This window comes from Python bivittatus, unplaced genomic scaffold (genome assembly GCF_059951505.1).
Source record: "Python bivittatus isolate LINGU-HERP-01145 unplaced genomic scaffold, Pbiv_v1 ctg000530_np1212, whole genome shotgun sequence".
Taxonomy (NCBI): domain Eukaryota; kingdom Metazoa; phylum Chordata; class Lepidosauria; order Squamata; family Pythonidae; genus Python; species Python bivittatus.
Window position 1 is genome coordinate 7,219,268 of NW_028277085.1, and position 25,674 is coordinate 7,244,941.

A 25,674-nucleotide genomic window follows, 5' to 3' on the forward strand; every position below is an offset into this window, starting at 1 on the left:
TAATTTTATTCTGCTGTTTGCCTCAAGGTGTTCATGGGTTTGGTGACTTCATCCTTCTCTAGATATTCCTAGTAGCTAGGTGTGGCAATCAGTCTTAATAAAAATTTCATAATTATACCCTTCATGCTATTTATTCCCTTCAGTCTTTCGCAATAATAAAAACATGGAATTCAGTCCTTCCCGCTCCTGTCCCTTGAAGGTGCCCTTTGAATCTCAGGTGAGTATCCCAAAGGTTTGGGGTGCAATCCCTGATAGGTGCAGTTTTCTGTTGCCAAAGGAAAAGCAGCTGATAGCTTTCTCTCCTTGACATCTACAAGAGGGCAAATCCTGGCTCCTGAAATCAACTGATTTAAGAGCCCCAAATTAGATATAACGCAGATTCAGAGTCAGTTCGTAAAGATTTGAGTGTCATCTGGAGATGTTAAGAACACAGGAGAAAATATCAGCCTTACCTGGTAGACCAGAGAGAGAACACGATCAGATGAGCTAATTCTACTTTATTGTAAAGCTACATTAACAGAATCCTGCAAGTCTGAAAGTACAATTCTCTCCCTGTCTCTTTCATAGCCCAAGAAACTAGGGAGGGTCTCTTCTGAGCCTCTTGCCCCACCTACTATCAAGCTGTGGGCTATGCTGTCTCTTATCTGATTGCTCCCTAGGCAGCATCTCTGGGCCTGGTCTCGCAAGGTCATTCCCACATACCATTTCAGAAAAAGGGAATTTTGGGAGCTACAATCCTGACACCGATGGTAGGGGACACCTAAACAAGATGCTATCATGGAGAAGGGCCACTTTTTATGTTATCAGTGGGCCTCTGATAATTATGGAATGGAAAGTGGGGTTTCTCCTAATCATCACCTACCCCCAATCTAAAAATCCCATAAACAGGATGTGAAGGGAAGAGCTTCCTGTTGTTCAGGCAGGGTTTCAGCTGGAATGTTGGTATTTGGGAGAGTGTATTTCCTTTAAAAGTGTTCTGGATTTAATATTGATTTTATTCATGTTTTAATCTGATCTCTGATGATGCAATCTTGATGGGAGGGTTTTGCCTTAAAGGTTGCATAAAAATATTTTAAACTGGAACCATTATCAGTAAACAGTAAACATCTGCAATAAAGATCATTATCCATGCATATACGTATAGTAAAAAAATGAATATGCCTAAACCAATAGAAGGTAACTTGTAAAGAATAAAGAAACCGATCAGAAGACAGTGCAGTCAGAATAATGATGCGACACATGCATTAGAAACTGGCCAGGGAGAATGCTCAATGCAGCATTTTTCATTCATATATGAAGCAATTCCCATATGGTTGGCACATCTCCAGGTTACAAGAAGAGAAATTGGAGCTTATCTGAAGACAGGGAGAGAGATGATCAAATGCTGAGCAATCAAGTTGCAATGGAGAATATGAGCTGGTTTTGCCTAGAGGAGAAAGCAGATTAAGAAGCAGGATAACCATCTTAAATAGTTGGCACTGGCAGATCTTCCCACAAAAGTGGAAAACAAATTTGCTATAAGGATGGAGCCCATGCATTCAATTCTAGCATTGCACCCCTGGAATAAGGAGGACTTGCAGAATCGGACTGTCAGAAGAGGCTTGGAAAAAAGTTTGAAAGACCAACGTCTTGAATACATCAATGCATTTTTGCTGCTAAGTTATTATTTTAGTTTGTTGCATTATTGCACTTGAGTTCCAAGGGGAATCAACCAGGGATAGAACCAAAGAAGGGGAAATCAATAGATTCAGGTGAAGCATAACTGTTATTTAAGTAGGCTTTGAAGCATACATTATCCAGGTCTCTAGCATCAGATTCAAAGAGTGAAAAGCAAAAGGAAGTGATGTCATAAAAGGAAGCCTTTATGATTTTACACACAGGGGCCGGGCAATGAAACAGGGTTGCCAATCCTCAAAAGAGAATGAATCTCCAAGATGGCACTTTTCCCCCCCACCTATAGATCTCATGCTGTAATGCCAGTACTGGTATTCTTATATTCAGAGTTTTGAATGGTTGTAAAACGTTAGCAAGTCTGGCATGGTGAGGGCAAGATGGTATTGACCCGTACGTAAGAGATACTTTGGATACCAATACTCCAACTCAGAGAAGTATTGTCTTACGACTCTTGTAAAACATGTTCTGACACTAAGCTATTGTTCTTGTGATTCTATGAAGAGTCTTCAGTTATGCCCTTAATTCTAGAAAGGCAAGAGCTGGCTAGACTGAGAACAAAATGATGGATGTGTCCTTGGCTCAAGCCCACCAGCCAGCCATACCCTCATCTAGCGCACTCCATTCACACTGTTCCCTTCTACCAAGATATTTTTTCCTGTCCTCACCAACATTCAGCTAGCATTCGTAGCCTAGTGAGCATGCTTTCTAAATGGTCACTGATAAATAATAAAATTGATACAGTATGGGATTAGTAAAGCTGGGTTTGAAAATCAGCTGTTTCTCAAGTAAGGAGAACCTACTCTATAATATGGTCTATGGAATCATGAGACCGGATTGAAATGCATGACCAGATGAACTAACAGTAATATTATTTCTCTCTCACTCTAAATAAAACTGAAGTGGTATTAAGAGAAAAGGTCAGAAGATAAATCTCAACCGATTCATTCACAAGGAAAGTACTATTCTTTTAAACCAAAAGGCTAGTTTTTTAAAAATAACAAGTAAAGCTTTTTCTTCATTTAGCCAATTCCCCACTTTCAGTAAAATATCCCTTATTTTCATTCAGTGCTTTCTGCTGTTATCTAAATGTCACCCAAAAAATCGGACATGAAAGAAGCCGAGCATACTTATTAGCAAATGGATTAACATCCTGCTCAACTAAAGCTGTCTTAAGGCCCCAGCAGCCTGTTACATAAAGCATTTTTCTCCCCTGCAACTGGCAGAGAGAGAATTGAAGGCAGTTGACCAAACAGTCAAGAAAAACAAGTACCTCTGATATTTATTTGGGTCAAGCTTGGAGTCTTTTTCACCATTCAAAGGCCAAACGTAGGGTATAACTGGTTGAAACCCAAAGATCCCATCACTTCTGGCATTTGAAATGGTTTTGCTCTCAATGTGACCAGAGCTTAGACTGGTGTGACACAGCCATACCTGAATGTAGACTTGGTGGAGGCATTCTCTAGTCTTGAGCTCTCATTACAAAAGCCTATAATGAAGACGAAGAGCCAAGTTAAGAGATCGTCAGGCACGTCTAACTCCCTCCCGTTTCAAGTTCACAAATATTATTGTGTCTTTGTTTCAGGTTCCACAAGTAGGAACGGATGATGACTATGTTTGGTCCTCAGTTTGCTTTTCGAATTGGTGACCTAAGGAAGGGAGGGAGAACTAAGAATATTTGCACATGGATGCTGCAACATTTCCTTGCTCATGTCCTTGAGTTTTTATTTCATTTTGTTCATTTTCTCCCTTTGATGTTCCCTCAAAGGGCATCTCCACAGAAAATATTTTGCAGGAATGGAGCCCTCCCATGGCCTGGTCAATTAGCAACTAAATGAGCTGCAGCATCATTGTGATGGCCATGTCAACCAATTTTATGTGCAAGCAGATTAAGAAACTGCTCATTTTCTTTGGGCAAGAAAAAAAAACATGCTTTATCTGAACTTCAGTTTAGGCTTAGAATTCAGGAAACCTGTAATACCACAGTTTCTTGGTGGTGAAGGTAACGTGGAGAAATTAGTTACTTCAATATTTCCATAATCAAACAGTCTTGAGGATGTGAAGCTTAGTCCAGCCGTGAATAGGCTGAACCTGGTCATCTCCTAGATGTCCAGGGAACTGTTTAAGATCAAGGTACAACCTAGCAATAGCTACACAACAACTGGTTTTACACATTTTAGTTCCCATCAGAAGTTGGCAGCGTTTCTGAGGTGTGACTGCAATGAGATTCCATCAAACATTGAGTTTCTAGATGAAGTCCCCTCCAGGATATCTTGCCACTGTGACAATCTAAACAGTCCTCACAGAACAACTGCTCAAATTCAAGCACTGTCAGAGCTATTCTTTTGAAGAAAGCAGCTCAACTGATTTCTGCTTTGCTTCTGCCAGTTAACAGATCTTTCAAAGCTACCATGTATTTATTAAATTGCAATAAGTGTTCATCCTCCATAGCTACTTATTACGGGGAATGTTCTGTATTTCTCTCTCTCTTTGCCTTGCTCCATCTTTGCACAGAATGTTCCGTCAGATCAGTCAGGAACATCAAAAACAACAGCCCCTAACTGGGTCATTTTGAACAACCTTGCTTCTCCTGTTATTCAGAACAAAGAGTTCTTCTCACTTTGGACCATGTCAAGTTAGTGGCTTGTAATAGTTTGAGATAGGATAAGGTTTCAGCCCTCCCAGTATTTTCATGGAACGTGATTTGCTGCCATGAGGTCACGGTCATTTGCTTCAATGGCTTAAAAAGTCCAAGCAATATCCTTGGGAGGTCAGGATTCATTAGCAATCACTAGATTGGACCTCTGTTTTTAGCAGCAACGTAACTCTGAATAGCAGACCAGATTATGAGGGTAAACAAGGGAAAGCACAGGGACGAACTGAAGGGATAAGAAGATGCTTCTGCCCTCTTCTTGCAAATTCCTTTTTCTTCTTCGTTGTCTGTTATCCCCACCTTATTAAAAGCCATCCCCTAGTTTGCCAATCAAGTCTAGAACACCAGAGAGAAAATTTATAATTAATCACATTAAAGGGCAACCAAACTGACAAAGTGGCTAGGATAGCCCACTCATCCACCCACTTGAAGAGGAAAGATTGCAACATTTGGGACTTTCTAGCTCAAGGAAAAGGTGAAGTGGAGACATCAAACCAGGTGTGTATAATAAAGAAGATATTTTTCTCCCTCTCTTGCAATATTTGAACTTAGTCACCCATAGAAGCTAAGTGTAGGGAGATTCAAGACTGATAGAAGGTAAGTACTTCCTTGCGTGATGCATGCTTAAGCAATGAGTACTTCAGCTATGTTCACATAATTTGAACAATGCATGCTTCAAGTACGGAACTTCTTACAAACAGTTCTGGTGCCGGCCATCATTTTAAACAGACAACAGGGCCATCAATGGCAACTCATCTCAATGGCAGCATCCTATCCTCAGAATTCTATACAAGTGTTTTTCAAACTTGGCAACTTTAAGATGTATGGACTTCAACTCCCAGAATTCCCCAGCCAATAAAACTGCCAAGATTGGAAAAGACTGTACTAGATTTTCCCAGATACTTGAAGTGCTGAAGGAGGTTGTCAGACGCACACAAGACAAAGCAAAGGAGCCCTTTGTTTGTTCTTTAGATGCGGGCCCCAAAGTTGTTTTCCATGGCAGTTTTGAAGGATTGTGGAAGCAAAACACCTCTTTGAAGCTTTGCATGGACATCATACACGCTAACATGTATGCTAGGAGCTATTGTCCTTCTCCCTGCTGCGAGCTTCCATCTGGTTGGTGATTGAAGCACGATGAGGGAGTAATAGTCCTTGCCTGAATCCGTAAGTCTCATGTGTTCTCCCCCCCGCAACTCTCTCCCCCTTAATATTAATATTTGAGCTTACATTTAAAGCTGCTGGACCCTTGCAGCTAAGTTCGGAACTTCTGTGAACTTATCTGCAAAGCTGCAGTATTGATTTTGCCAGCCAAAATCCTTAATGCTAAATGATTCCAGCCTCTCCCAAACCTAAACGATCGATGCATCTTGTGTAAAGTTTCCATGCAGGCTTTATACAGTCTAGACTGACTGCCCCCCACCCACTCGTCCCTAATGCTATTTCCATACAGGCATAATCTCAAACCTGAAATTGCCTGATGCCTCATGTGGCTTCAAAGTATAGTTTTGCAACAATTAAATTAAGCCCCTGGAAAGTATGCATAACCCGAAATTGCTATGCAATTAACATTCTCCATTTTCAGAGAACTGCTTAGTTATCTGTGGCCTAGTTACAGCACAAAGGAAGGAGCAAAGGGTTCAGGGCATTGCTTGTTCTGAAAACAGCCTCAGCTATTTTCCAACAAAGGGCACCTTCTGAAAGACTGGGGGGGAAACAAGGCAGATTCTTACATAATCTCATGAGATCACGCTGAATTAAGACGGTGCCCAAAGTTCAACTGCTTGTTTCTTTTCAAGGAAACTTTCGGTTCAATCTCGAAGTAAAAAAATAAAATAAAATAAAATAAAAAATAAACAGAGGCATTTACATGGATAGTTTGCCAGACAGATAATTCATAACAGCTCCAGACTGGGAAAGAGCATTCTTGTGTGCCATGTTAGTTAAGGACAATACAAGGCTGCTGTGTCCCCAAGGCAGATCTGGGATCCATCTGGATTAGCAAGGCTACACTGGCCAATAGTGACGCTTTGTGACGGAGAGCAGAGTTGTTCCCAGACTCATCTGCCAACGTCAGAGAGCTTTAACTGAGGTTTGTTCCATCACTGAGCTAGAGAACATTGAGTGTGAACATTAAAACTATGTTTTGAAGTGAGCTGACATCCCCAAGATCTTAGTTTGGAACCATCTTGCTTTCTGGTGCTGTTCCTTGATCAAAAATTGCACGCAAAAGTGCTCCTCGCGCAGGCTTCTCCAACTTGGCACCCTCCAGATATGTGAGGACTTCAATCCTAGAGTTCCCTGCCAAATGTGGCAAGGACAGTGCTGGATGAGGACTGGGGAGACCGAGACCCAGATTCAAGTCCAACCTCAGTCACAGAAGCTAACAGGGTGTTTTGGGGCCAAGCATGCTGTCTCAGCCCACCCCACCTCACAAGGTTGCTGTTTGGAAGGAGTGCAGTGTGCATGGACTTGAGCTCCTGAAGGAAAGGTGAAATATAAGTGTAACAGACAAATAAATCTGGAGGGAGGTTCAGTTAGGGGCAAGCTTTGTTAGGGAGAAATAGCAGACAAAATGTGTGCATTTTATACATGCAAGTTTGTGTGTATTTTTTAATAAAAAATAAAGATTGCAACTGTATGCAGAAACTGAACAGAATAGGCTTTTGATTCAATGTGAACCAAACAACTAAGTTCTGTAAATAGACTGATTTGCCCATTCGTACCCAGAGTCAAGTGTTCTCCACCTGGTTTCAATTGCTGGACCCTGGTTAAAAAAAAATAAAAATAAACCTGAGGAACAAAACATCTGCCCAGGCCTGCTATCCAGACCACCCACCATTCCCACAAAGCTGTAGTTCATGGGAAAAATCACCAGCAAAAGTCAGCAGACTCTTTTTCAAAAAACACAGCTGAACCTGGCACTCTCCCTGAAGAATCCCCGAGTTTTTGAACAGCAGCACCATATCCAAAAACACACCACCATGAGAAAGCCAGATGTTTAAAAGAGGGCTTCAATCTAGGCCTTGACAAAGGCTACCTAATAATCTTCCTCACCAACTGGCACCCTTCACCTCTGGTGGGAATGCACTTCACCATCCACAGTTTATGATGGACTTCAGAGATGCAGAGCACGGCTGGAGAAGATCAGTCAGGAAAGGCTGGCTGAGTTTTCACCATGGAGAAGTCCCTTCTCCTGGGTTCTAGCCTGGTCTGATAAGGGTGCAACAGGACCCAGAAGCTCTCTGAGTTTGTGTCAGAGAAAAGAGTTAAAAAGCTGCAAGGTGACAACCAGCTGGGTAAGACCAACATTAAAATAGTTCACATTCCAAGTTAAAATAGTGTCAAAGCCTTCCTCAATCCTCTTAAAGGTTCACTTGTTTATCAGAAACTTGGAAATGACTGCTATCAGGCATCAGATCTAGAATGCACAAGGCTGACCTGCCCAGGATAAGTTTTGTTTTGGATCTTTTCCCCCCCTTCCAATCCATCATGTGAAAGGAAATCGGGTGGCGGGGTGGGGAAGAAAGAGCTGGCATGCTGAAATTATGCTTGCTGTTTCATTCCTTGCTCCAAGACACACAATTCTCCTTTTAATATGCAATATGAGCTGCTGGAATCTGAAAAATACAGGCAGAAAATGAGTTTTGTATTCTTCTAAAAGGTGCACGTTTGACTGGGGGGAGCTGCGGGGAGCACTAAACTTGGATTGGTGCTCCGATTCAGTCCAATCCAGTGATGCTTAGAGATTACAGTAATTCCCAAACAACTCTAACCAATAAAATGCTTCCCTCCCATTTTTTATCTTATCACTTTTCAAGGCATCATAGATGGGGTGATCTTATACCTCTATTCAGACAGGATGTACTGCCATCTTAATGTCTGGAACATTACAGTACAGATTTCAGAATCTTAAGGAAATGACCTTGAATTTTATCTAAATGTTGTACTCCAGAACCTGACAGCAACACATCTTTGATAATCGGCCACACTCCCATCCTGCTACATCACCTTTGCCCTGTTTTAATGGAGAAGTTTGGAAAAAAACCAAAACATGCTACAACACATCAGCAACTCAGGAGTGCCTTGCGGAAAGACAGCAGAGAACAGTGGTTGCAGTGTCAAGTGAAGGCAGGGGAGAGACTAATTGATGTCGAAACTCAGCTCCTTGCAGGAAGGGTGGGATTAATAGAACTGGAATAAGGATAAACCCTGGATATCCTCCTGAACAAGCCCCGTGAAGGACAGGTTGTCAACTCCCTCCAGTTCTTCCTCTACTATAGGAAGACCAGCCCCATCAGCTTCTTGCCTCAACTGTATCCCAAAGAGCAGCAAAGGGAGGGGACACAGGACCAGGGTCAATCCATGAGCCCTTCTGAAGGATCAGCCTTTTTTTACTTCCAGTATAGTTTTCAGCTGGTCGCGGTTCATCATTGTTAACTCTAAGAACTGGTTTGTAAGCCTGATTTCCCTCGATTTTGCAAAGTTCAAACCCAGAGCAGAAAGAATTGTGGTGAAAAAACTTGGAATACATGAAAGGCAACCATACCACCCCACAAATAGGAGCCTTCATGCCCACCCTCAACAGAGAGTCCTGTACAGAAAGATCTGAGATCTGATTTACATGATACAATGGCTCTCTGGAGCCATTTCTGATCCCACAAAAAGACTCCAAACCTGTAACAGTTGATGAATCTGGAGAGGAGGAGGAGAATTCAGATCCCTTCTGAGGTCACTCTACTCATCGCATTACCAGGTCAAAATTCTAGCAAGTTACTGAGCACTTTTTTTGTTTTTTGAGAAAGGGAGGGTAAAAAATCCCTAAGGGAACACATGACCTTTCCAATGGCTGTGCAATGACACAGAGAAAAGTCACAAGGAGTTTCTCATGTCTTAACCACTCACAAGTTTAGAGTAAATTAGAATGGTGAATGTGTCCATCTAACTTTGACCCCTAATTAAAAAAAAAAAAAAAGAAAGAAAGAAAAGAGAGAGGGTGGAGAAAAAGCAAAGTTTTGGATAGGCTACTGTGGAACTGAGAAAACCCCATCTGAGGAGTCCAGGAAAATTACTGTGGTTTGGCCTACCAACAAAGGAGCTGGGAATAATTGTTTAATATGGAGGAAGGGTGAGGAAAAGGTTTTGCATTACATATGATTCTTTGTGGTCAGACATTTGACGATGCTCTTTTCAAAAAAAGCCAAGGGGAGCTGTCATCCCTCGCCATGCTCTTCCTTTCTCCCATCCTTCCAATGACCCTCACAACTCCTATCAGGTATTCTAAGTTCCATCATTGCTGATCAACAGATATCCTGCATGGGGCTGACAGAAGCTGGAGAACCACAGGAACCCCAACCTTACCCAAGGTGAACAGGATACCAAAAACATCCCAGGAAGTTTTTCTGGGTATTTCCATGCCACCCATTTGGGTTGTGTGAGATGGCCTTGTTTGCTAGTTGCAGCTTGGGATGAGACTACTGAGTAGCATAACTGGAAGACCTCCTTGGCTTTCAGACAGTTTTTCTTCCTGACACTCAGAAAAAGGGGAGTTAGAAGTGCCAAGGGCAGGATATGAACGCCTGCTGTTGCTGTTTCATTTTTCTCCAGGGTGTACTTTTCCCAGAAATTCACCCCAAATACGTTTTCCCCCCCTTCTGTTCTTTTACCCAGATATTGCTGCTAGCTGGAAAGGCGAGAAATCAATACAGTTTGAAAGATATACAAGAGTTGATCTGGATGCGTTATTACACTGCATCTGCTAAGGATCTCAGGATGTCTCTCTTCAACTTCTATTTTAACCTCAGAACAAGCCTGTAAGGTAAGGTAGTCTGGACACAGAGTAAATTCAGGGTCATCCCATGAAGTTTAAGCCTGAGTGAGGAGGAGGTGGACCCAGTTCTCCCCAGTCCTGGTCTCATGCTAACTGCTACTCTGCACTTCCTTCATAGACGAAATGGCCAACATGATGTTTACCATTTGGCTTACAATCATGTTATCTTAGTTCTGAATTTGGGAGCTAAGTTATCAAAGCTGAATACATCCAAGGAGCCATTCTATGATCACTGACATCACAAATGTCATAAAATAATGGGATGCTGACATTAACCCCCCATGGTCCTTTTGCCAAGGCAGCAAACTGGAAATCACTTGCTTACCAAGGACCACAGCTCTGCGTAAACAAGCTGAAGATTTACAGTAGACGGGTTAGCTTTTGATGAATGGCGTTCTAATGCAGCATTGAGTTGATAGGATTCATTCATCTTACCTGCAATACAGCAAGAGAAAAAGCAGAGGTACGGCAGGGCTTCCTCCTCCTGCTTCTCTCCCCTCCCCCAGGATGCACAGCAGCTACTGGGGCAGTACTGTGGGCGCCCCTTAAGTGGCAACGCAAGGGAGAATCAGGAAGCCAAAAGCACGAGGTCAAAGGTCGTATCACTGCAAGAGGCAGTTATCGGATGTGGTATGGCACATCAGAAACTGAAGTGCACCCACTATGCCCAGCAGCCCAGCAGAAGAGTAAGGAAGAGCGAATACCGGCCTGCTGTTCAGGTAGAACATGCTAGCCACAATATGCTGGGCTGGCCATCATTCGGCTTAACCACAGTTTACTAAATAAGTCACCTCTGCCTGGCTTGTGCAACAACGTGAGTCATCCTCCAAGGTTTGTGAAGTTTGTGAACCACAATTGCTGGGTTCCCCCGTTGTGATAAGTCCAAACCAAGCCAGTCATGTTTTAGTTTAATGTAACGAGTGAACACTGCCACGCAAAGTCTCAGCACAAATTCACATGGGATCTGTGCAATGTGCTAGATCAGTGCTTCTCAACCTCAGCAACTTTCTTAAAGTTGCTGAGGCTAAGAAACACCATGCTAGGCGATGAAAGATGCACAGACCTAAAAAATTGTCACTAGACACATGTGAGTCCCACATTAAAAAGTCCCACAAAAAGTTTTATTCACGTTAATATTATTAATGCAAGTGTCTCCCCGCACCCCAGTCCTCACGGAGTCTACTTACATCACGGTTGGAAAAGGACAATATAGTCTCTATTAAAAAAAAAAAAAAAAAAAACTACCACCAAAGTTCAGAGTTCATGCCCATTATGCATCCTCATCCTCATCTTCCTCGTCACTGATCACATACTTCTTCTGCTTCTTGCTGGCCTTGTCATCATCTTCGGCTTTCCTTTTACCTGAAGGCTCACCCTCCTGCAATTAAGAGAGAAATACAGATAGACATACTTGTACTTTTCCGAAACGGACAGGACTTAGGGGTTTGCTTCCTTCCAAATCTACTTACTCAAGTATCCAGAAACGAAGAGTACAAGCATTTCTTACCCAGAGGCGGAGGAGAATGACCAGCTGTGTGTGGACATCAGAACCATTCAATCCACACACATGGAAGATACAGATTGGGCTACAATAAGGTATTAAAACATGGGGGGGAAAAGGAAGATATTCTTCAGCGGGGGCGAGCACTGTTTCTAATTCAATATAGCACCCTCAGGGTAAAATAACTGGGTAATTAGTTTAACTAATAGCTTACGTCCCTAAGTAGGTATAAATTCCTGAATAATGAAATAATTTCTCAAACTGAGCTGAGCCTCAGTTTCTCCCCTGCTTCTCCAATACGTGTGAATTGATCTTAATACAGAGGGTTGGCTTCCAGCCAAATTCATTTCTTCTATGTTCTTAGGAGAATCTTGAAAACTTCAAATTGCAACCAGCCCCCCCCGCCCCAATCCTTCTAAATAATTTTTAGGCAACCAACCGTGATTTATGAGTAAAAGGAGGCCCTTATAAAAGCACCAATGTCTAGACATGCCACAACATTTGTGACACATGTGCGCTGTTTTTGTTTTTTTTCTGATGCTGAAATGCCACCCTGTGGCGAAGCTGAACAATGTTCAAACTGAATAGGCTGTAAAGAGAGAAAAACAAGCCTCCTTTCCATGATATTTTACTAGGAGTTCAGTTCAGGACAGAATCAATAAACCCTAGAGAATTGCTGAGGATTTTGCTCTTGATCAGCAGCCCCTTCCCCTGCCATAACCCCAACACTGAAGGTTTTTAAAACAGAGGCTGGATGAGGCCATCAGTCAAGAAAGTTGTGGTGGTGGATTTCTGCAACAGCAGGGGAATAGACTAGATGGCCTCTGAAGTGACTTTCAGCTCTGGAATTATACTGCTTTGCTGAAATTGTTATTCTTGGACAGGTTTTCTATACTTTGCAAGCCCCGCTCAACATTTCTGTAAGCCATAACCATCTTCTGTAAGCTGTAATCATCTTCTGTAAGCCGTAATCACCCTCAGCTGGCAGAAGAGGAAAAGCCTGTGAACGTTCCACAAAGATTCCCAAGTGCTTGTTTGCTCTTTAGCGTACCAAGATTGCACAGCCACAGCATTATGCAGGAAAACTTTGACTGAATGGGCCAACTGGGGGGAGGAGGGTGTTCTTTTGGACTGAGTGTCTGTTAAATCCAAAACAATGTAGTTCAGGGTTCCTCAACCTTGGCAACTTTAAGATGGGTGGACTTCAACTCCCAGAATTCCCCAGCCAGCCTTGCTGGCTGGGGAATTCTGGGAGTCGAGGTCCGCCCGTCTTAAAGTTGCCAAGGTTGAGGAACCCTGATGTAGTTGATGGTTTTACCCCGTTTACATCAGCATACAGCATTTGCATAATCACGTACAGATGCAAATGATATAAACTGACGTAAAAGGTAAGATTGTTACACAAATGATGTAGGCTGGCCCAAATGATGTAAATTAGGTTGACTGTCCAGACAGATTTTGAAAACAACAGACTGGCTTGTTATTTCAGGGATGACTGAATTCAAACTTGGTCAGACGCATCAGAGGTCTTTGAGATGAAAGTCCTTTAAATGGAAGTTTCACAGTATGTCAGCCCAGAATGATGATAGTCATGAATGAACTATCAATCAGTGTCCACTGTCTTCCGGATTTTCTTACCTCATCACTGTTGAGTTTCTTTGCCTTGAGTAACCTCTGTGCTTTCTCCTCATCAGATCCGTCGTCACTGTCTGAAGAATAAATCCGAGCCCGCTCCTCTGAAAGAGAAAACGTGCGTTGTACTCCAAAGGCCAGGCTGGAAAGCAAATTTTGGAACTCCGGGTGCAGCTAGCCATTGGACATTAAGGACCAGGTTTGAATAAGCCACAATGGGCCCCTCACGATGCAACATGTACTCCAGCACGGAAAATGTGAACAAAGCAAATGTGATCAATGATACTGATTAGCTTATTTGTACAAGTAGGTGCCCTGCTCTGCAGAAAAGAGAAAGAAGGGAAAGCGAGTACACAGTATGAAAAGAACATGCGCTGTACCAATTAAAGCATACAATCCAGTGACATGTGTACAAACACTGGGAGGGAAGCTGACCAACTGATCTATATCCCATTAGACAAGCTCATGGCTTCCCCAGCTTAGTGCCTCCTGGAGGTACTGGACTAGCCATACCGGCTTAGGTACTGGGAGTGGTGGAGTGGAACCACTCAGGGAAACTCAGGGTGAGAGCAAGAGAAGGGTACCTCGTATCCCGCCTTTGTATCTGTTCTTGATGGCTGCCAGGCTGATGGCCTCTTCTCCTTCCTCTTCTTCATCGTAGCGGTCCGGCTCTAAGTAACTGGCACTCAGTCCCCGCTGGTGTTGCTTCTCGCGCATCCTCCTCTGCTGGGATTCCCTACGAATAGAAGCTCGCAGCCTTTCCTCCTCTTTCTGCAGGAGAGAAGAACACGAGCCAGTGTAACATCTTGGTTTCTGCGTTGGGAACTGAATCCAGAAAAGCCCAGATTTAAATCACTCTCAACCATGGTGCTCGCTGAACTGAAGCCAGCTGCTCAGCCCAACCTAGCTCACTGGGGGCGGGGGGGGGGCGCGTACCATTGTGCAAATAAAATAAAAGGAGAATTCTATCTGTGCTGTATTTCAGAACAGAAATACCATAGGCAAATAAACTGTGCACATGTGTATATCAATGGAGGCATTTAGCAGGGCTTGGAGTTTGTGAATCTGCACCAGCTAAATCTCTATCCTGTGGTCCCTCCTACACCTCTGAAGTTGCCAGAACCTTCTGCTAGAACCATGGCAGAGCGAAGCAGAAGCAAAATAACCTCGAAGAACCCCTGAGTTCACACATGTTAAGCCACAATTTGTTTAACCAGGGGTCTCTGAATCAACAACACTACAAGATCAAAGATCAGCAGATTTTGAGTAGCAAGGCCAAGCGACGGATAACAAGCCAACAAAAATTGACTGGAGAGGAGAGGAGAGGAGCGGAGAGGGAAAGGACAGTTTAAAAGGCAGGTTTTGATTAACGTGTACCTTAATCATTTCTGTGCGTTGGGACTCTGGATCACGACCAGCCATTGGCAGAATACGAATTTTCTGTGTCTTTGAACATCTGTCTGCCAACGAAAGAGTCATCTTTCTGTGTGTGGCGCTGTCTGTTGAGTGTGGCCTGTGACAAATTTACCAAGTTAAAATATTTCACTTAGGGAATGTGCATTTTAAAAGAAAAATAACAACATGCCATCAAATATTTGGGTTAATCAGCTTACGAATGCAAGACTATCTGCTGCTTTGTGAATGGCCACTGTGAATAAGCTTCTTATCAAATACAGTGGGGCAAAAAAGTATTTAGTCAGCCACCAATTGTGCAAGTTCTCCCACTTAAAAAGATGAGAGAGGCCTGTAATTTTCATCATAGGTGAACTCAACTATGAACTCAACTATACCTCAACTATGAGAGACAAAATGGGGAAAAAAATCCAGAAAATCACATTGTCTGATTTCTAAAGAATTTATTTGCAAATCATGGTGGAAAATAAGTATTTGGTCAAATATCAAAAGTTCATCTCAATACTTTGTTATATATCCTTTGTTGGCAATGACAGAGGTCAAACGTGTTCTGTAAGTCTTCACAAGGTTTTCATACACTGTTGCTGGTATTTTGGCCCATTCCTCCATGCAGATCTCCTCTAGAGCAGTGATGTTTTGGGGCTGTCGCTGGGCAACACGGACTTTCAACTCCCTCCAAAGGTTTTCCATGGGGTTCAGATCTGGAGACTGGCTAGGCCACTCCAGGACCTTGAAATGCTTCTTACGAAGCCACTCCTTCGTTGCCCGGGCGGTGTGTTTGGGATCATTGTCAAGCTGAAAGACCCAGCCACGTTTCATCTTCAATGCCCTTGCTAATGGAAGGAGGTGTTCACTCAAAATCTCATGATACATGGCCCCATTCATTTTTTCCTTTACACAGATCAGTTGTCCTGGTCCCTTTGAAGAAAAACAGCCCCAAAGCATGATGTTTCCACCCCCATGCTTCACAGTAGGTATGGTGTCCTCTGGATGCAACTCAGCATTCTCTCTCTCCTCCAAACACGACGAGTTCAGTTTAGACCAAAACGTTCTACTTTGGTTTCATCTGACCATATGACATTCTCCCAATCCTCTTCTGGATCATCCAAATCCTCTCTAGCAAACTTCAGACGGGCCCGGACATGTACTGGCTTAAGCAGGGGGACACGTCTGGCACTGCAGGATTTGAGTCCCTGGCGGTGTAGTGTGTTACTGATGGTAGCCTTTGTTACTTTGGTCCCAGCTCTCTGCAGATCATTCACTAGGTCCCCCCATGTGGTTCTGGGATTTTTGCTCACCATTCTTGTGATCATTTTGACCCCACGGGGTGAGATCTTGCGTGGAGCCCCAGATCGAGAGAGATATTCCGTGGTCTTGTATGTCTTCCATTTTCTAATTATTGCTCCCACAGTTGATTTCTTCACACCAAGCTGCTTGCCTATTGCAGATTCAGTCTTCCCAGCCTGGTGCAGGTCTACAATTTTGTTTCTGGTATCCTTCAACAGCTCTTTGGTCTTGGCCATAGTGGAGTTTGGAGTGTGACTGTTTGAGGTTGTGGACAGGTGTCTTTTATACTGATAACAAGGCCAAACAGGTGCCATTACTACAGGTAACGAGTGGAGGACAGAGGAGCCTCTTAAAGAAGTAGTTACAGGTCTGTGAGAGCCAGACATCTTGCTTCTTTGTAGGTGACCAAATACTTATTTTCCACCATGATTTGCAAATAAATTCTTTAAAAATCAGACAATGTGATTTTCTGGATTTTTTCCCCCATTTTGTCTCTCATAGTTGAGGTATACCTATGATGAAAATTACAGGCCTCTCTCATCTTTTTAAGTGGGAGAACTTGCACAATTGGTGGCTGACTAAATACTTTTTTGCCCCACTGTACATCCACTGTGCATTTCATTTCCTTTTAATCTCACTTTTTACAGCTATTTGCCCCTCTACCCCATTGTCTTGATTTTAATTTGGATTTTAATTGTATGTTGGAAAGCCTTTGCCAAACTATTGCAAATCACCCAGCAGCATGCCAGGAGACTCCAACCCATTGTCTATAAAACTATGCTAGGCTACATAGAACTGATAGCCCGTTGTACAAATCCCACTCATTTCAATCAGACGTGCGGGAGAAACTTCCGGCAGACCGGGCTCGAAGTGGGAAAGACTGCAGTTCGGGGGTAAAGCACATGCTCTGCTGGAAACTCTCAATTCATCCCTTGTCATCTGGGATAACACAGAAAGGTCGCAAGAGTCGGATGCATAATCAATCTGAAAGTGCTGTTTTTAAGCCTCAGACATTCAATTCCAAGGCTACGGCTCAGTAGTTTAGCATATGTTTTTGATGCAACAAAGCCTAGGTTTAATTCCAAGCAATCAAGTTAGAACAGCCTTATCCTGAGATTTGGAGGGTCCCGAACTGCTCAGCCTTCTGCAAGGCTATTAAGACATGGCTTCTTCCCCAAACACTGGGAATGGGATGTTAGAAGTGCCCAACATACACGTGTCTATATTGTGTGATTTTGTTTTATGGTGCCCTGGTTTTCTTTTGTATTGGATTATTTTCAACTGTGTTGGGTTATGGGGGTTCCTTTTATATTGTTTTTCTTGTAAATGGATTGCTAGCCGCCCAGAATTATGTATTTAAAACAAATGGCCATATACACTTGCTAAAGAAATACATACATTAAATCATTTTTCTGAGGCAGCAGTCATTCTCTCATCTTCTTCCTAAGACAGTGTTTCTCAGCCTTGGCAACTTGATGAAATGTGGACTTCAACTCCCAGAATTCCCCAGCCAGAATGCTGGCTGCAGAATTCTGGGAGTTGAAGTCCACCCATCTTCAAGTTGCCAGGTTGAGAAACACTGTCTCAAGGTGGTGGTGGGCTTTTGCCTGTGGGAGAAACTCAACCAGCAGATGGTCGAAAGCAAAGCTGCACAAACGGCTACCCTAACAGCACCTGCGAGCACAATCCAAAAGTCACCTTGGGTCAGGCTGCACGTCAGGCACAATTCCACACTTCCTAACCTCCTCAACTCAATGCAATTCACGTGCTTACCGGAAGGTCAATTTTGTCTTGAAGACAGCCTGTCCCTGAAGTCCTGTTCCTTGTCTGATGAAGAGATGGTTGTGGTCTCCCTGCAGGGGTGCTTTATACACATCAAAAACTTCATTCCCCAAATGGAGGCTCATGCTTCAAAAAGAGGGGAGAATTAATTGGTGCAATTCAAGACAATCCCGTTTTCCCAGACTACAATTAATGGGGCCAAAGAACTGAAACCAAGGGAAAAACACAAGGAAATCACACCTAAGATCCGCCTCTTGTACCCTCCACCTCCCAAACACATTTTAAGCCTAGCAGTTTTCTAGTGTCATCTCACCTCCCATCAGACCACTTGACTATCCGTGCATTACTTTCTCGAATCTCGTTACCTTCATCATCTCGGCGAGTTCGCCAACGTATAGTGTTCTCTACCTTTCAAGACACAAAATTATACAACGGTCAAGGAACAAAGCCTATGTCCACAAAGTCAGGCAAGGAAGTATGGGGAGAGGAAGACACAGAATTTAAAGCCATACCTTCAGTTTTAACCTCGTTCTACCTTCTTCATCAAGCATCTCCTCATCTTCAAATTCATCTTCATAATACTGAGGGTCAAAAGGCCTGTGAGACAGTAAGACGATCAGGACCCCAGGTCTGTCTGTCCCCAGCATCCTGTTTCTCATAGAGACCAATGAGCAAGACACGCAGTTGCCTTTCACAACTATGTGAGTTCACACAAATATAATTTGCCTGTGCAGAATAAATAGGTTTGCATGTGCCTAGCTGTTAAAAGTAAGCTTTGCAGTAGATACAGAACAGCCAGTCTTTAATCTACATTGGAAGAGATATTTATATTTACAAATATTTTCCAACAGATCCTTGGGGCATAGGGAGAAAGAATGATTATTTCTTCTTTTTTATACTTGCTGTCATCTACGGATGGATGCTACTGATAAGATTTCCCCAGTCTAGATGCCACCAAATATTTTGGATTACAGCTCCTATCTGCCATAATCAATACATCCAACAGTCAAGGCTAGTAAGAAAGTGAAATCCAGCTCACATGGAGAGACCCAAGTTAGAGAAGACAGAGATTAATTGATTTAGTTTTCCTAATAAACTGGGCTTTAACCTAGCCACTGAAGCCTTGGAAAAGATATTCAGATGCTGTGATGTGTCTTTACCTACAAAGATCAGAATAGTGCAAGTGATGGTATTTCCTGTGACACTCAATGGAAGTGAAAGTTGAAGAAGTACGATAGGAAGGATATTGACACTTTTGAAATTTGGTGCTGGAGGAAACTCCTGAGAATACAATGGACAGCGAAGAAAACAAATGGATCATTGCACAAAGCAACCCAGAGTTCTCACTCAAGGCACAAATGATCCTACTTTGGACACATTATGTCATGCATATGTGACATATTACACGTTATGTAAAAACCCAGCTCTCTTGAGAAGGCTCTAATGCTGGGAAAGGTGGAAAGAAAGAGAAGAGGATGACTGCAGCAAGGTGGGTTGACTCAGTTACAGTGGTGATGGGGGCACTGTGGGAGGACCTGAAGGACTAGGTAAGGGACAGATCACCAGGGAGAAAATCTATCAATCTGGTCACTAAGAGTTGACATCAACTTGATAGCACATAATCAACCCATCAATCAATAAATCAGGAAGCTGTATTTCCAAGATTCAGCCTAAGATTTTTCTTTCCTTTACCTGGGTTCCACACTGAGGAAGTTGGGGAGCTTTACAAAATACAAGTCATTTCCTAAGTCCGTGTTGACTTTTGGAATTTCTACTTCTATTCGTGTTTCTGGAATAGGCTCTTCTTCTTGCTGATCTTCATTCAAGCCATTCTCATCCTAATCAAGAGGAAGGAGGGGAAAACAAAAGCCCAAATCAGTTATGGAATGAAGTGAGTTGAGTGTCACTCCATATAGTTGTACTTAAGGTCCTTTCTTATTCATTCTCTTACTGAGAGAATACTGACACAGATACTCAATATGAGACCTGCTTAAAATATTACAGGTAGTCCTCAACTTATGTACATTTGTTTAGCGACTGTTCGAAGTTACAACGGTGCTGAAAAAGTGACTTACAACCGGTCCTTGCACTTATGACTGTTGCAGCATCCCCATGGTCACATGGTCAAAATTTGGGTGCTTGGCAACTGACATGTAGCCACCCCTGAAACACCAGGGCTAAGAAGAAACTTGAATGAGAGATTCTGTGGTCTTAGTCCGATACCTTAACCACCACACCACACTACACTACACTACACACTACACTACACTGTGTTTTTCTCTATAGTGTTCCTTCCAGATGAAAGTTATCTGATACCTTCCAAGTGCACAGCCTTTTTATATGAGCAATAAGGAAGTATAACAGGTCTAGCAAAGGCCTGATGTCAACTAAGAGTGCGTTCTAGAGCTGGGATCTCCAATGTGGTGTAGCTAAGGCAAGAGCGTAAGAAAAACAGACTAGCTGGGCTAAAGACATTTCTCTGTGATGCCTTCAGAAAGCAGTTGTGAATTATCATTATCCTTTTGCTAACAGAATTTTATACAACATCCAATCTTTAAAACTACAGGCTCCAATTCTCATCTCAAAGTTTCAGGTCAAGGCTTTTATTGAGCTGACTATGTTAAAAGTATAGGGAGGTATACTCTTCTTTGCCCACAACATTGAGACATCTACTTACAATAGGCTGCCCTGGGGTTGGTGGCTTGTCTTCTCCGTCGCTCCCTGAAGATATATCATCTGCTCCTCCAAAGAGATCCATTGCATCTCTGTTATCTTAAGCAGAAGGTTAAAGAATTATTATATAGAAAAATATGGGCAAATCTGGCATAAAGAAAGAAAAATGAGAGACATACAAAATCAGAGTCATGAAGTGGTCAGAAGAGGCTTTTAGAGGAAGGTTCAGATGTCAGAGTAACTACAAAGTTAAGTAAACAAAATGGGTGACACACACATAACCTCCCTCACAAGGTTGCTTGAAAGAAAGGACATCCTTCCTTTCTTTCAAGGAGCTCGGTATGATATATATGGTCTTGTGAGACAATCTCTTTGGAAGAAAGCTGAGATGAAAATAATTCACTGTTTTTAAAAAGATCAGTAACATAATTTCTCTCTTTCTTCCAACAAAGTAATATTTTTCAATGTAGGCACATTGTATATTGTGTGCTGCACCTCCAGGTTCAGAGAAGTTGGATCAAGGTGAACGATCCAGTCCACAATACAAATTGTGGCCAGTCCTGGTTTAAAGGAAGCCTTCAATGCTTGAGCATTAGACCTCCTTTCAGCCCCACCCATCCACAGAGCCCTGTGAAAGTTTCCAGCCAGAACTATGACACTTTTGGGAGCTAAAAGAATGCAGCTGAGCCTGGAGCTTTTTGCTCTAGACCACTGGAGAAGAACAGATCCTTGCCGCTGAAAATCAAAGTGCACTCTGAACAGAAGATGGGGAAGCAATGCTGCTTACTTTTTTGCCCTTCCGTATCGCTTTCCATTTCGGAATCGGATGCAATTTGCTTCTTGCCCTTTGCTTGGGGAATGTCATCATCACTGTCGCTGCCTCTTGCTGATTCTGTGAAAGCAGAGATTTTTTAACTCCTCCAGGGGCACCCCTGCACCAGCCTTTCCAGCTGGAGCCCTCAGCTACTTGAGATTACAATCATCATCATCATCACACTAAAGCCTAATTCAGGGCAACATAAATAAAGTAGACCAAGAAGCAGGTCTGAAGGTTACAAATCTTTTTGCCATCTCTGAGAAAAGTAGCTGGCCAAAGTCTCTCATGCCATCTACAGCAGCAAACTGTGACAGTGATTTAACAAGGACTAATATGCCTGTATGGTCAACAGACAATTAATTTTATTTATCTATACAATTTAGAGGCTACCCAACTCCACAAGACACTGGGTGGCTTACAACATTACAAAGCAGAAAATAAAAAAAAATAAAAGCAGAGATCCTTTATGCGCAGAAGAGAACTTAAATAGATAAAATTCTGCTGGGTCTCAGCTCCCACCCTAATCCAAGGCCTGGGGGAACAGCCACATTTTCAGCAATTTTTCAAGCATCATCAGGATCAACAGAACAACCTGTGTACCCTTTAGATTTGTTTAGCTAAAACTCCCATCATTCCAACAGCAGCATGGTTAGAGATCACGGGAGATGAAGGAAACCATGCTTAACAAGGTCAGCAAAGAAAATAAACAAGAAGACTAAACCATACGTATATCATGCACTAATCCGTAAATCCCCTTTTCTTTTACCTGATTTGTGCTCACGTTCCTCTTCATCCTCTGACAAATGACGCTCTTCATCCTCTGAATGCTGGGGCCTCTCATCGTCTGAATTCTGCAACTTCTCCTCTTCCGAACGCGGCAGCCTTTCATCCTCATCCTCCGAGTTCTGCATGTTTTCTTCATCCGAATTTCGTGGCCTTTCATCCTCATCTGAATTCTGAAGCTTTTCTTCATCAGAAACTGCAGGCCTCTCATCTTCATCATCAGACTGGTGCAGCCTCTCTTTGTTGTCAGAGATCTGAGGCCTCTCTTCATCATCTGAGTTCTTCTCTTCATCATCTGAATGCTGAGTCTGCTCTTCATCGTCAGAATTCTGGAGCTTCTCATCATCATCTGACTGATCACTCTTGTCCTCTCTACCCCATTTTTCATCCTCAGAGTGTGCTTTCTCAGATCCTTCAGCCTCGGAGTGATGGCTACCTTCATCTGACCTGTGGTCCTCATCATCTTCCTCATCGTGCGCAGCTTCTGAACCACTGTGCTGTTCGATATCTGACTGGTCATTGTCCTCATGTTCAGAGTGTCCTGAGCCTTCAGAATGATTGTAGGATCGTTCGGACTGGTTGTCACTGCCGCTGTGGTGAGAAGCACCATCATCCTCACTGTCTTCCCCAAACAACTCTTTATTACTGGGTTTTAAAGCATCTCGATCATCCTCTCTGCCGCTCTCGCTACCAGAAACGTTACTAACAGAGCCAGTGTTCTCCTGGTCAGAATCTGAGTCAGATCCAGAATCAGAGTCTAGCAAAAACACACAGAAAACCACAGTATTAATCAGAGAATAAGAATCAGATTTCTTACAAAGGAAACACAACACCACCACTTTGAAAGAAGGCAAACCCTACAGAAGTGGGAAAAGATTAATACATAGAGAGAAAAGTAAACATTAAATGATGTGATGATGGGTTTCAATGCAGTATAAAGAAACAGAGCCAACATCAAGCAGGAGTGGGGTTACCAGATATCTGAACAGGCAAAGGAGGACACAGACAATTGGAAAGGAGGACACATGTGGGGGAAAGGAGGACACACTAATTGTTGAACTTTCTTGGCATCTGTGACAAAAATTACACAAAAAACTGCAAAAAAAATATACTTAGGCCTACATATATATGAAATTACTTTTTCTCGCATCAGAAAGACAGATTTTCCAATTGCAATATTTTTCCAACAAATCTTTATTTTCAATAACATATGCGAGTGACAATATAAGAATCAACAACGATGCGCTTTTCAAATTTCACCCTAGAAACATGACAAGTCGTGCGATCTACAGACCAGAGTGATCATAGATTTGAAGGGGCTGGACTGAAGCCGATTGCTGGAATCAGGAAATACATTAAATAACATTAATCTAGGCTGTTGATGGATGAGGGAAAGAAAGCAGACAATTTACAAAGTCACAATTCATGAAAGTTTGAATGACAAGCAATTTCTCTTTCTCTCCATCCCCCCCAGTTTCAAGATGCAGAAATTAGCTTGCAATAATAATAATAATAAGGTATGTCCGCTGCCTTGAATTATATATAAAAAAGGCAGGATAAATTTTTTATTAATGATATTATTATATATTACTAAATAGTTGTTAAATATAAGATATAACAATTAAATTATTAAATAATAAATTATAATGTATTGCCTAATAATCTAGCCTAATCTATTATTATTATATTTTTATCCCGCCTTCTTTATATATAACTCAAGGCGGCGGACATACCTAATACTCCCGCCGCCTAACAGGAACCCCGTGAGGTGGGGTTAGTAAGGCCCTCTGCACGTGCTCAGAAGGACCCCCGCCTTGTCTTGAAGGACCCCCGCCTGAGCCGAAGCCCCCGCGCGCGTCAAGAAAGCCCCGAAAAAGCCTCGGGCGGGGTTTCCAAAATGGGGCGGGAGGGGTCCCGCGCATGCGCGACCTGATCCCTCGTCCCACTTCCCTCCACGGTACCTTTTTGCTCCGGTTCTGTGTCCGCGTCGCTCCCGAAGAGCTCCTCCATGTCCGCCATGGTAAGGGAAGCCCACTCTCGGACCCGGCGCTGGGCGACGCCGGAAGCGGCGCTGCCTCGTGACGTCACCGAGCCGCGACCAGGCCCGTGAGCGGAAGAGGCGGGCTTACCCGCAGCGTCTTCCGCAGCGATTTATTTTCGCTGGTGCAATGAGTTTATCTAATTCGCGCAATGCATCTTACCGTTATTTAGTATCGCTCTTAGAGATAAAATGGAAGAGTTCGTTTTTCCGTACGAGGAAACAAAGGCGCCCTATGGTTTACCGAGCTTGCCACGATTTCAGGGAAGCGGCTCTTGACTGTAATATATCTATGGCAAAGCTTTCCCCATTGGAAAAAGCGGCCCACGGGAAGTCGTTTTATATAGAGATAAATAAGTAGAATCATACGAGCAGCGTCGGAATAGAAGGACTTGAGGATCCTTAACACCCTTTTTTTCTCCCCGCCAGCTTGAACGTGACTGGGGCTCATTGAAAGTAGTTTTAGCACAGCTGTAACTGGGCAGCAGACAAAAATTCAATACACTAAATTTCATGAGATCTCTTTGTACGTTGTCCAGCGCTCATCTGCATGGGAAGTTCAATCCCCTCCATTTCCCCAGTCCTTTTAACTGCCTTTTAATGAAATCCTCTGCCTGTGCCAGAAGCAAATTGCTTTGATTTCAATGGAGCCAAGTCCCTGCTGTGTATAACAGCTGCCGCCTCCTCCTCCTCCACCACCACCACCCCTGGTGCATTACAGCTCCCGTCACTCCCAGAGAACATAACTTAGGGCTATCCTGATTGAAGACAGTTTTACCAGGTGAAACTTACTTGCAATTCATCACCATGGTTTTTTCCTAAAAGACAGACACACCTGTGCCATAATAAATGCATTCCTTGTAAGAGTGCAGGACTTGCTTTTGAGCAAAATGAGGCAATTTATCGAAGGCAAAAGTATTGTGAGACTGGCTAATAAACGATATATGAGAATGAATATCACATATTAGTTAATATCAGAACGAGTTTTAGTAGTAATTTGGCCTTCCCAGAGGCTACTGAATATTCTAATTGGGCTGGCCAAAGAGCGAAATAGGCATCTTCACAAAACCCAAACGCTCAATTCAGCCTAGTCTCACAGGACTGACCATAACGAATTATTTCCTTTGAGATTTATGTGCTTAGTCTCTTCCTAGAAAAAAGTATTAAACAGCAAACACTTGCCTTAAATCAGTGTTTTTCAGACTTGGCAACTTTAAGATGTGTGCACAATTCTGGGAGCTGAAGTCCACACATCTTAAAAGTTACCCAGTTTGAAAAACACCACCTTAGATGGTGTGCTGGACAAACCAAGACCAGTCTTAATTTTGGCTTTTGATGCTGTTCATTTGGTGCATGGGCTAAGAATCTTAGAAATGGTCCTTTCAAATTATGGACACATTTACACCCCAAATCTATCTCTCTGGGAAGAGAGCTGTCCCCTCCCCCCCAACATAATTTGGTAGATTGTCAGAATTTTTTAAAATTATCCCTTTCCTTGACCTAGTGCCTGAATTTGGGAAACCTGGAACAGATGGGTGTCAATAGGGCCTGCCAAATTACAAAGCCAAAGTAGCTGGTCAAGGATACTGAGAATTGA

At 42.8% G+C, this 25,674-nt stretch overlaps 1 protein-coding gene across 1 annotated transcript; it reads right to left on the reverse strand.

The window, feature by feature from the left end:
• Window positions 1-11,042: 11,042 nt before the first annotated feature.
• On the reverse strand, window positions 11,043-24,112 carry LEO1 (LEO1 component of Paf1/RNA polymerase II complex). The gene is made up of 12 exons (XM_007422177.4): window positions 24,001-24,112; window positions 22,023-22,796; window positions 21,227-21,331; window positions 20,444-20,538; window positions 19,459-19,604; window positions 18,279-18,363; window positions 18,080-18,174; window positions 17,758-17,892; window positions 14,662-14,797; window positions 13,869-14,055; window positions 13,291-13,388; window positions 11,043-11,529 (listed from the first exon to the last, which is right to left on the reverse strand). The coding sequence occupies exons 1-12, from the start codon at window positions 24,056-24,058 to the stop codon at window positions 11,422-11,424; spliced, it is 2,022 nt and encodes a 673-aa protein (XP_007422239.2). The 5' UTR covers window positions 24,059-24,112; the 3' UTR covers window positions 11,043-11,421.
• Window positions 24,113-25,674: the final 1,562 nt, after the last annotated feature.

Excerpts from the sequence above, each read along its gene's own strand:
- LEO1 (XM_007422177.4), bottom strand. The coding sequence starts at position 24,058 with ATGGCGGACATGGAGGAGCTCTTCGGGAGCGACGCGGACACAGAACCG. Across the intron at positions 18,364-19,458 it reads TTCCTCAGTGTGGAACCCAG|GCCTTTTGACCCTCAGTATT; the intron begins GTAAAGGAAAGA and ends ACTGTCTCACAG. Across the intron at positions 17,893-18,079 it reads GTCAAGTGGTCTGATGGGAG|CATGAGCCTCCATTTGGGGA; the intron begins GTGAGATGACAC and ends CTCTTTTTGAAG.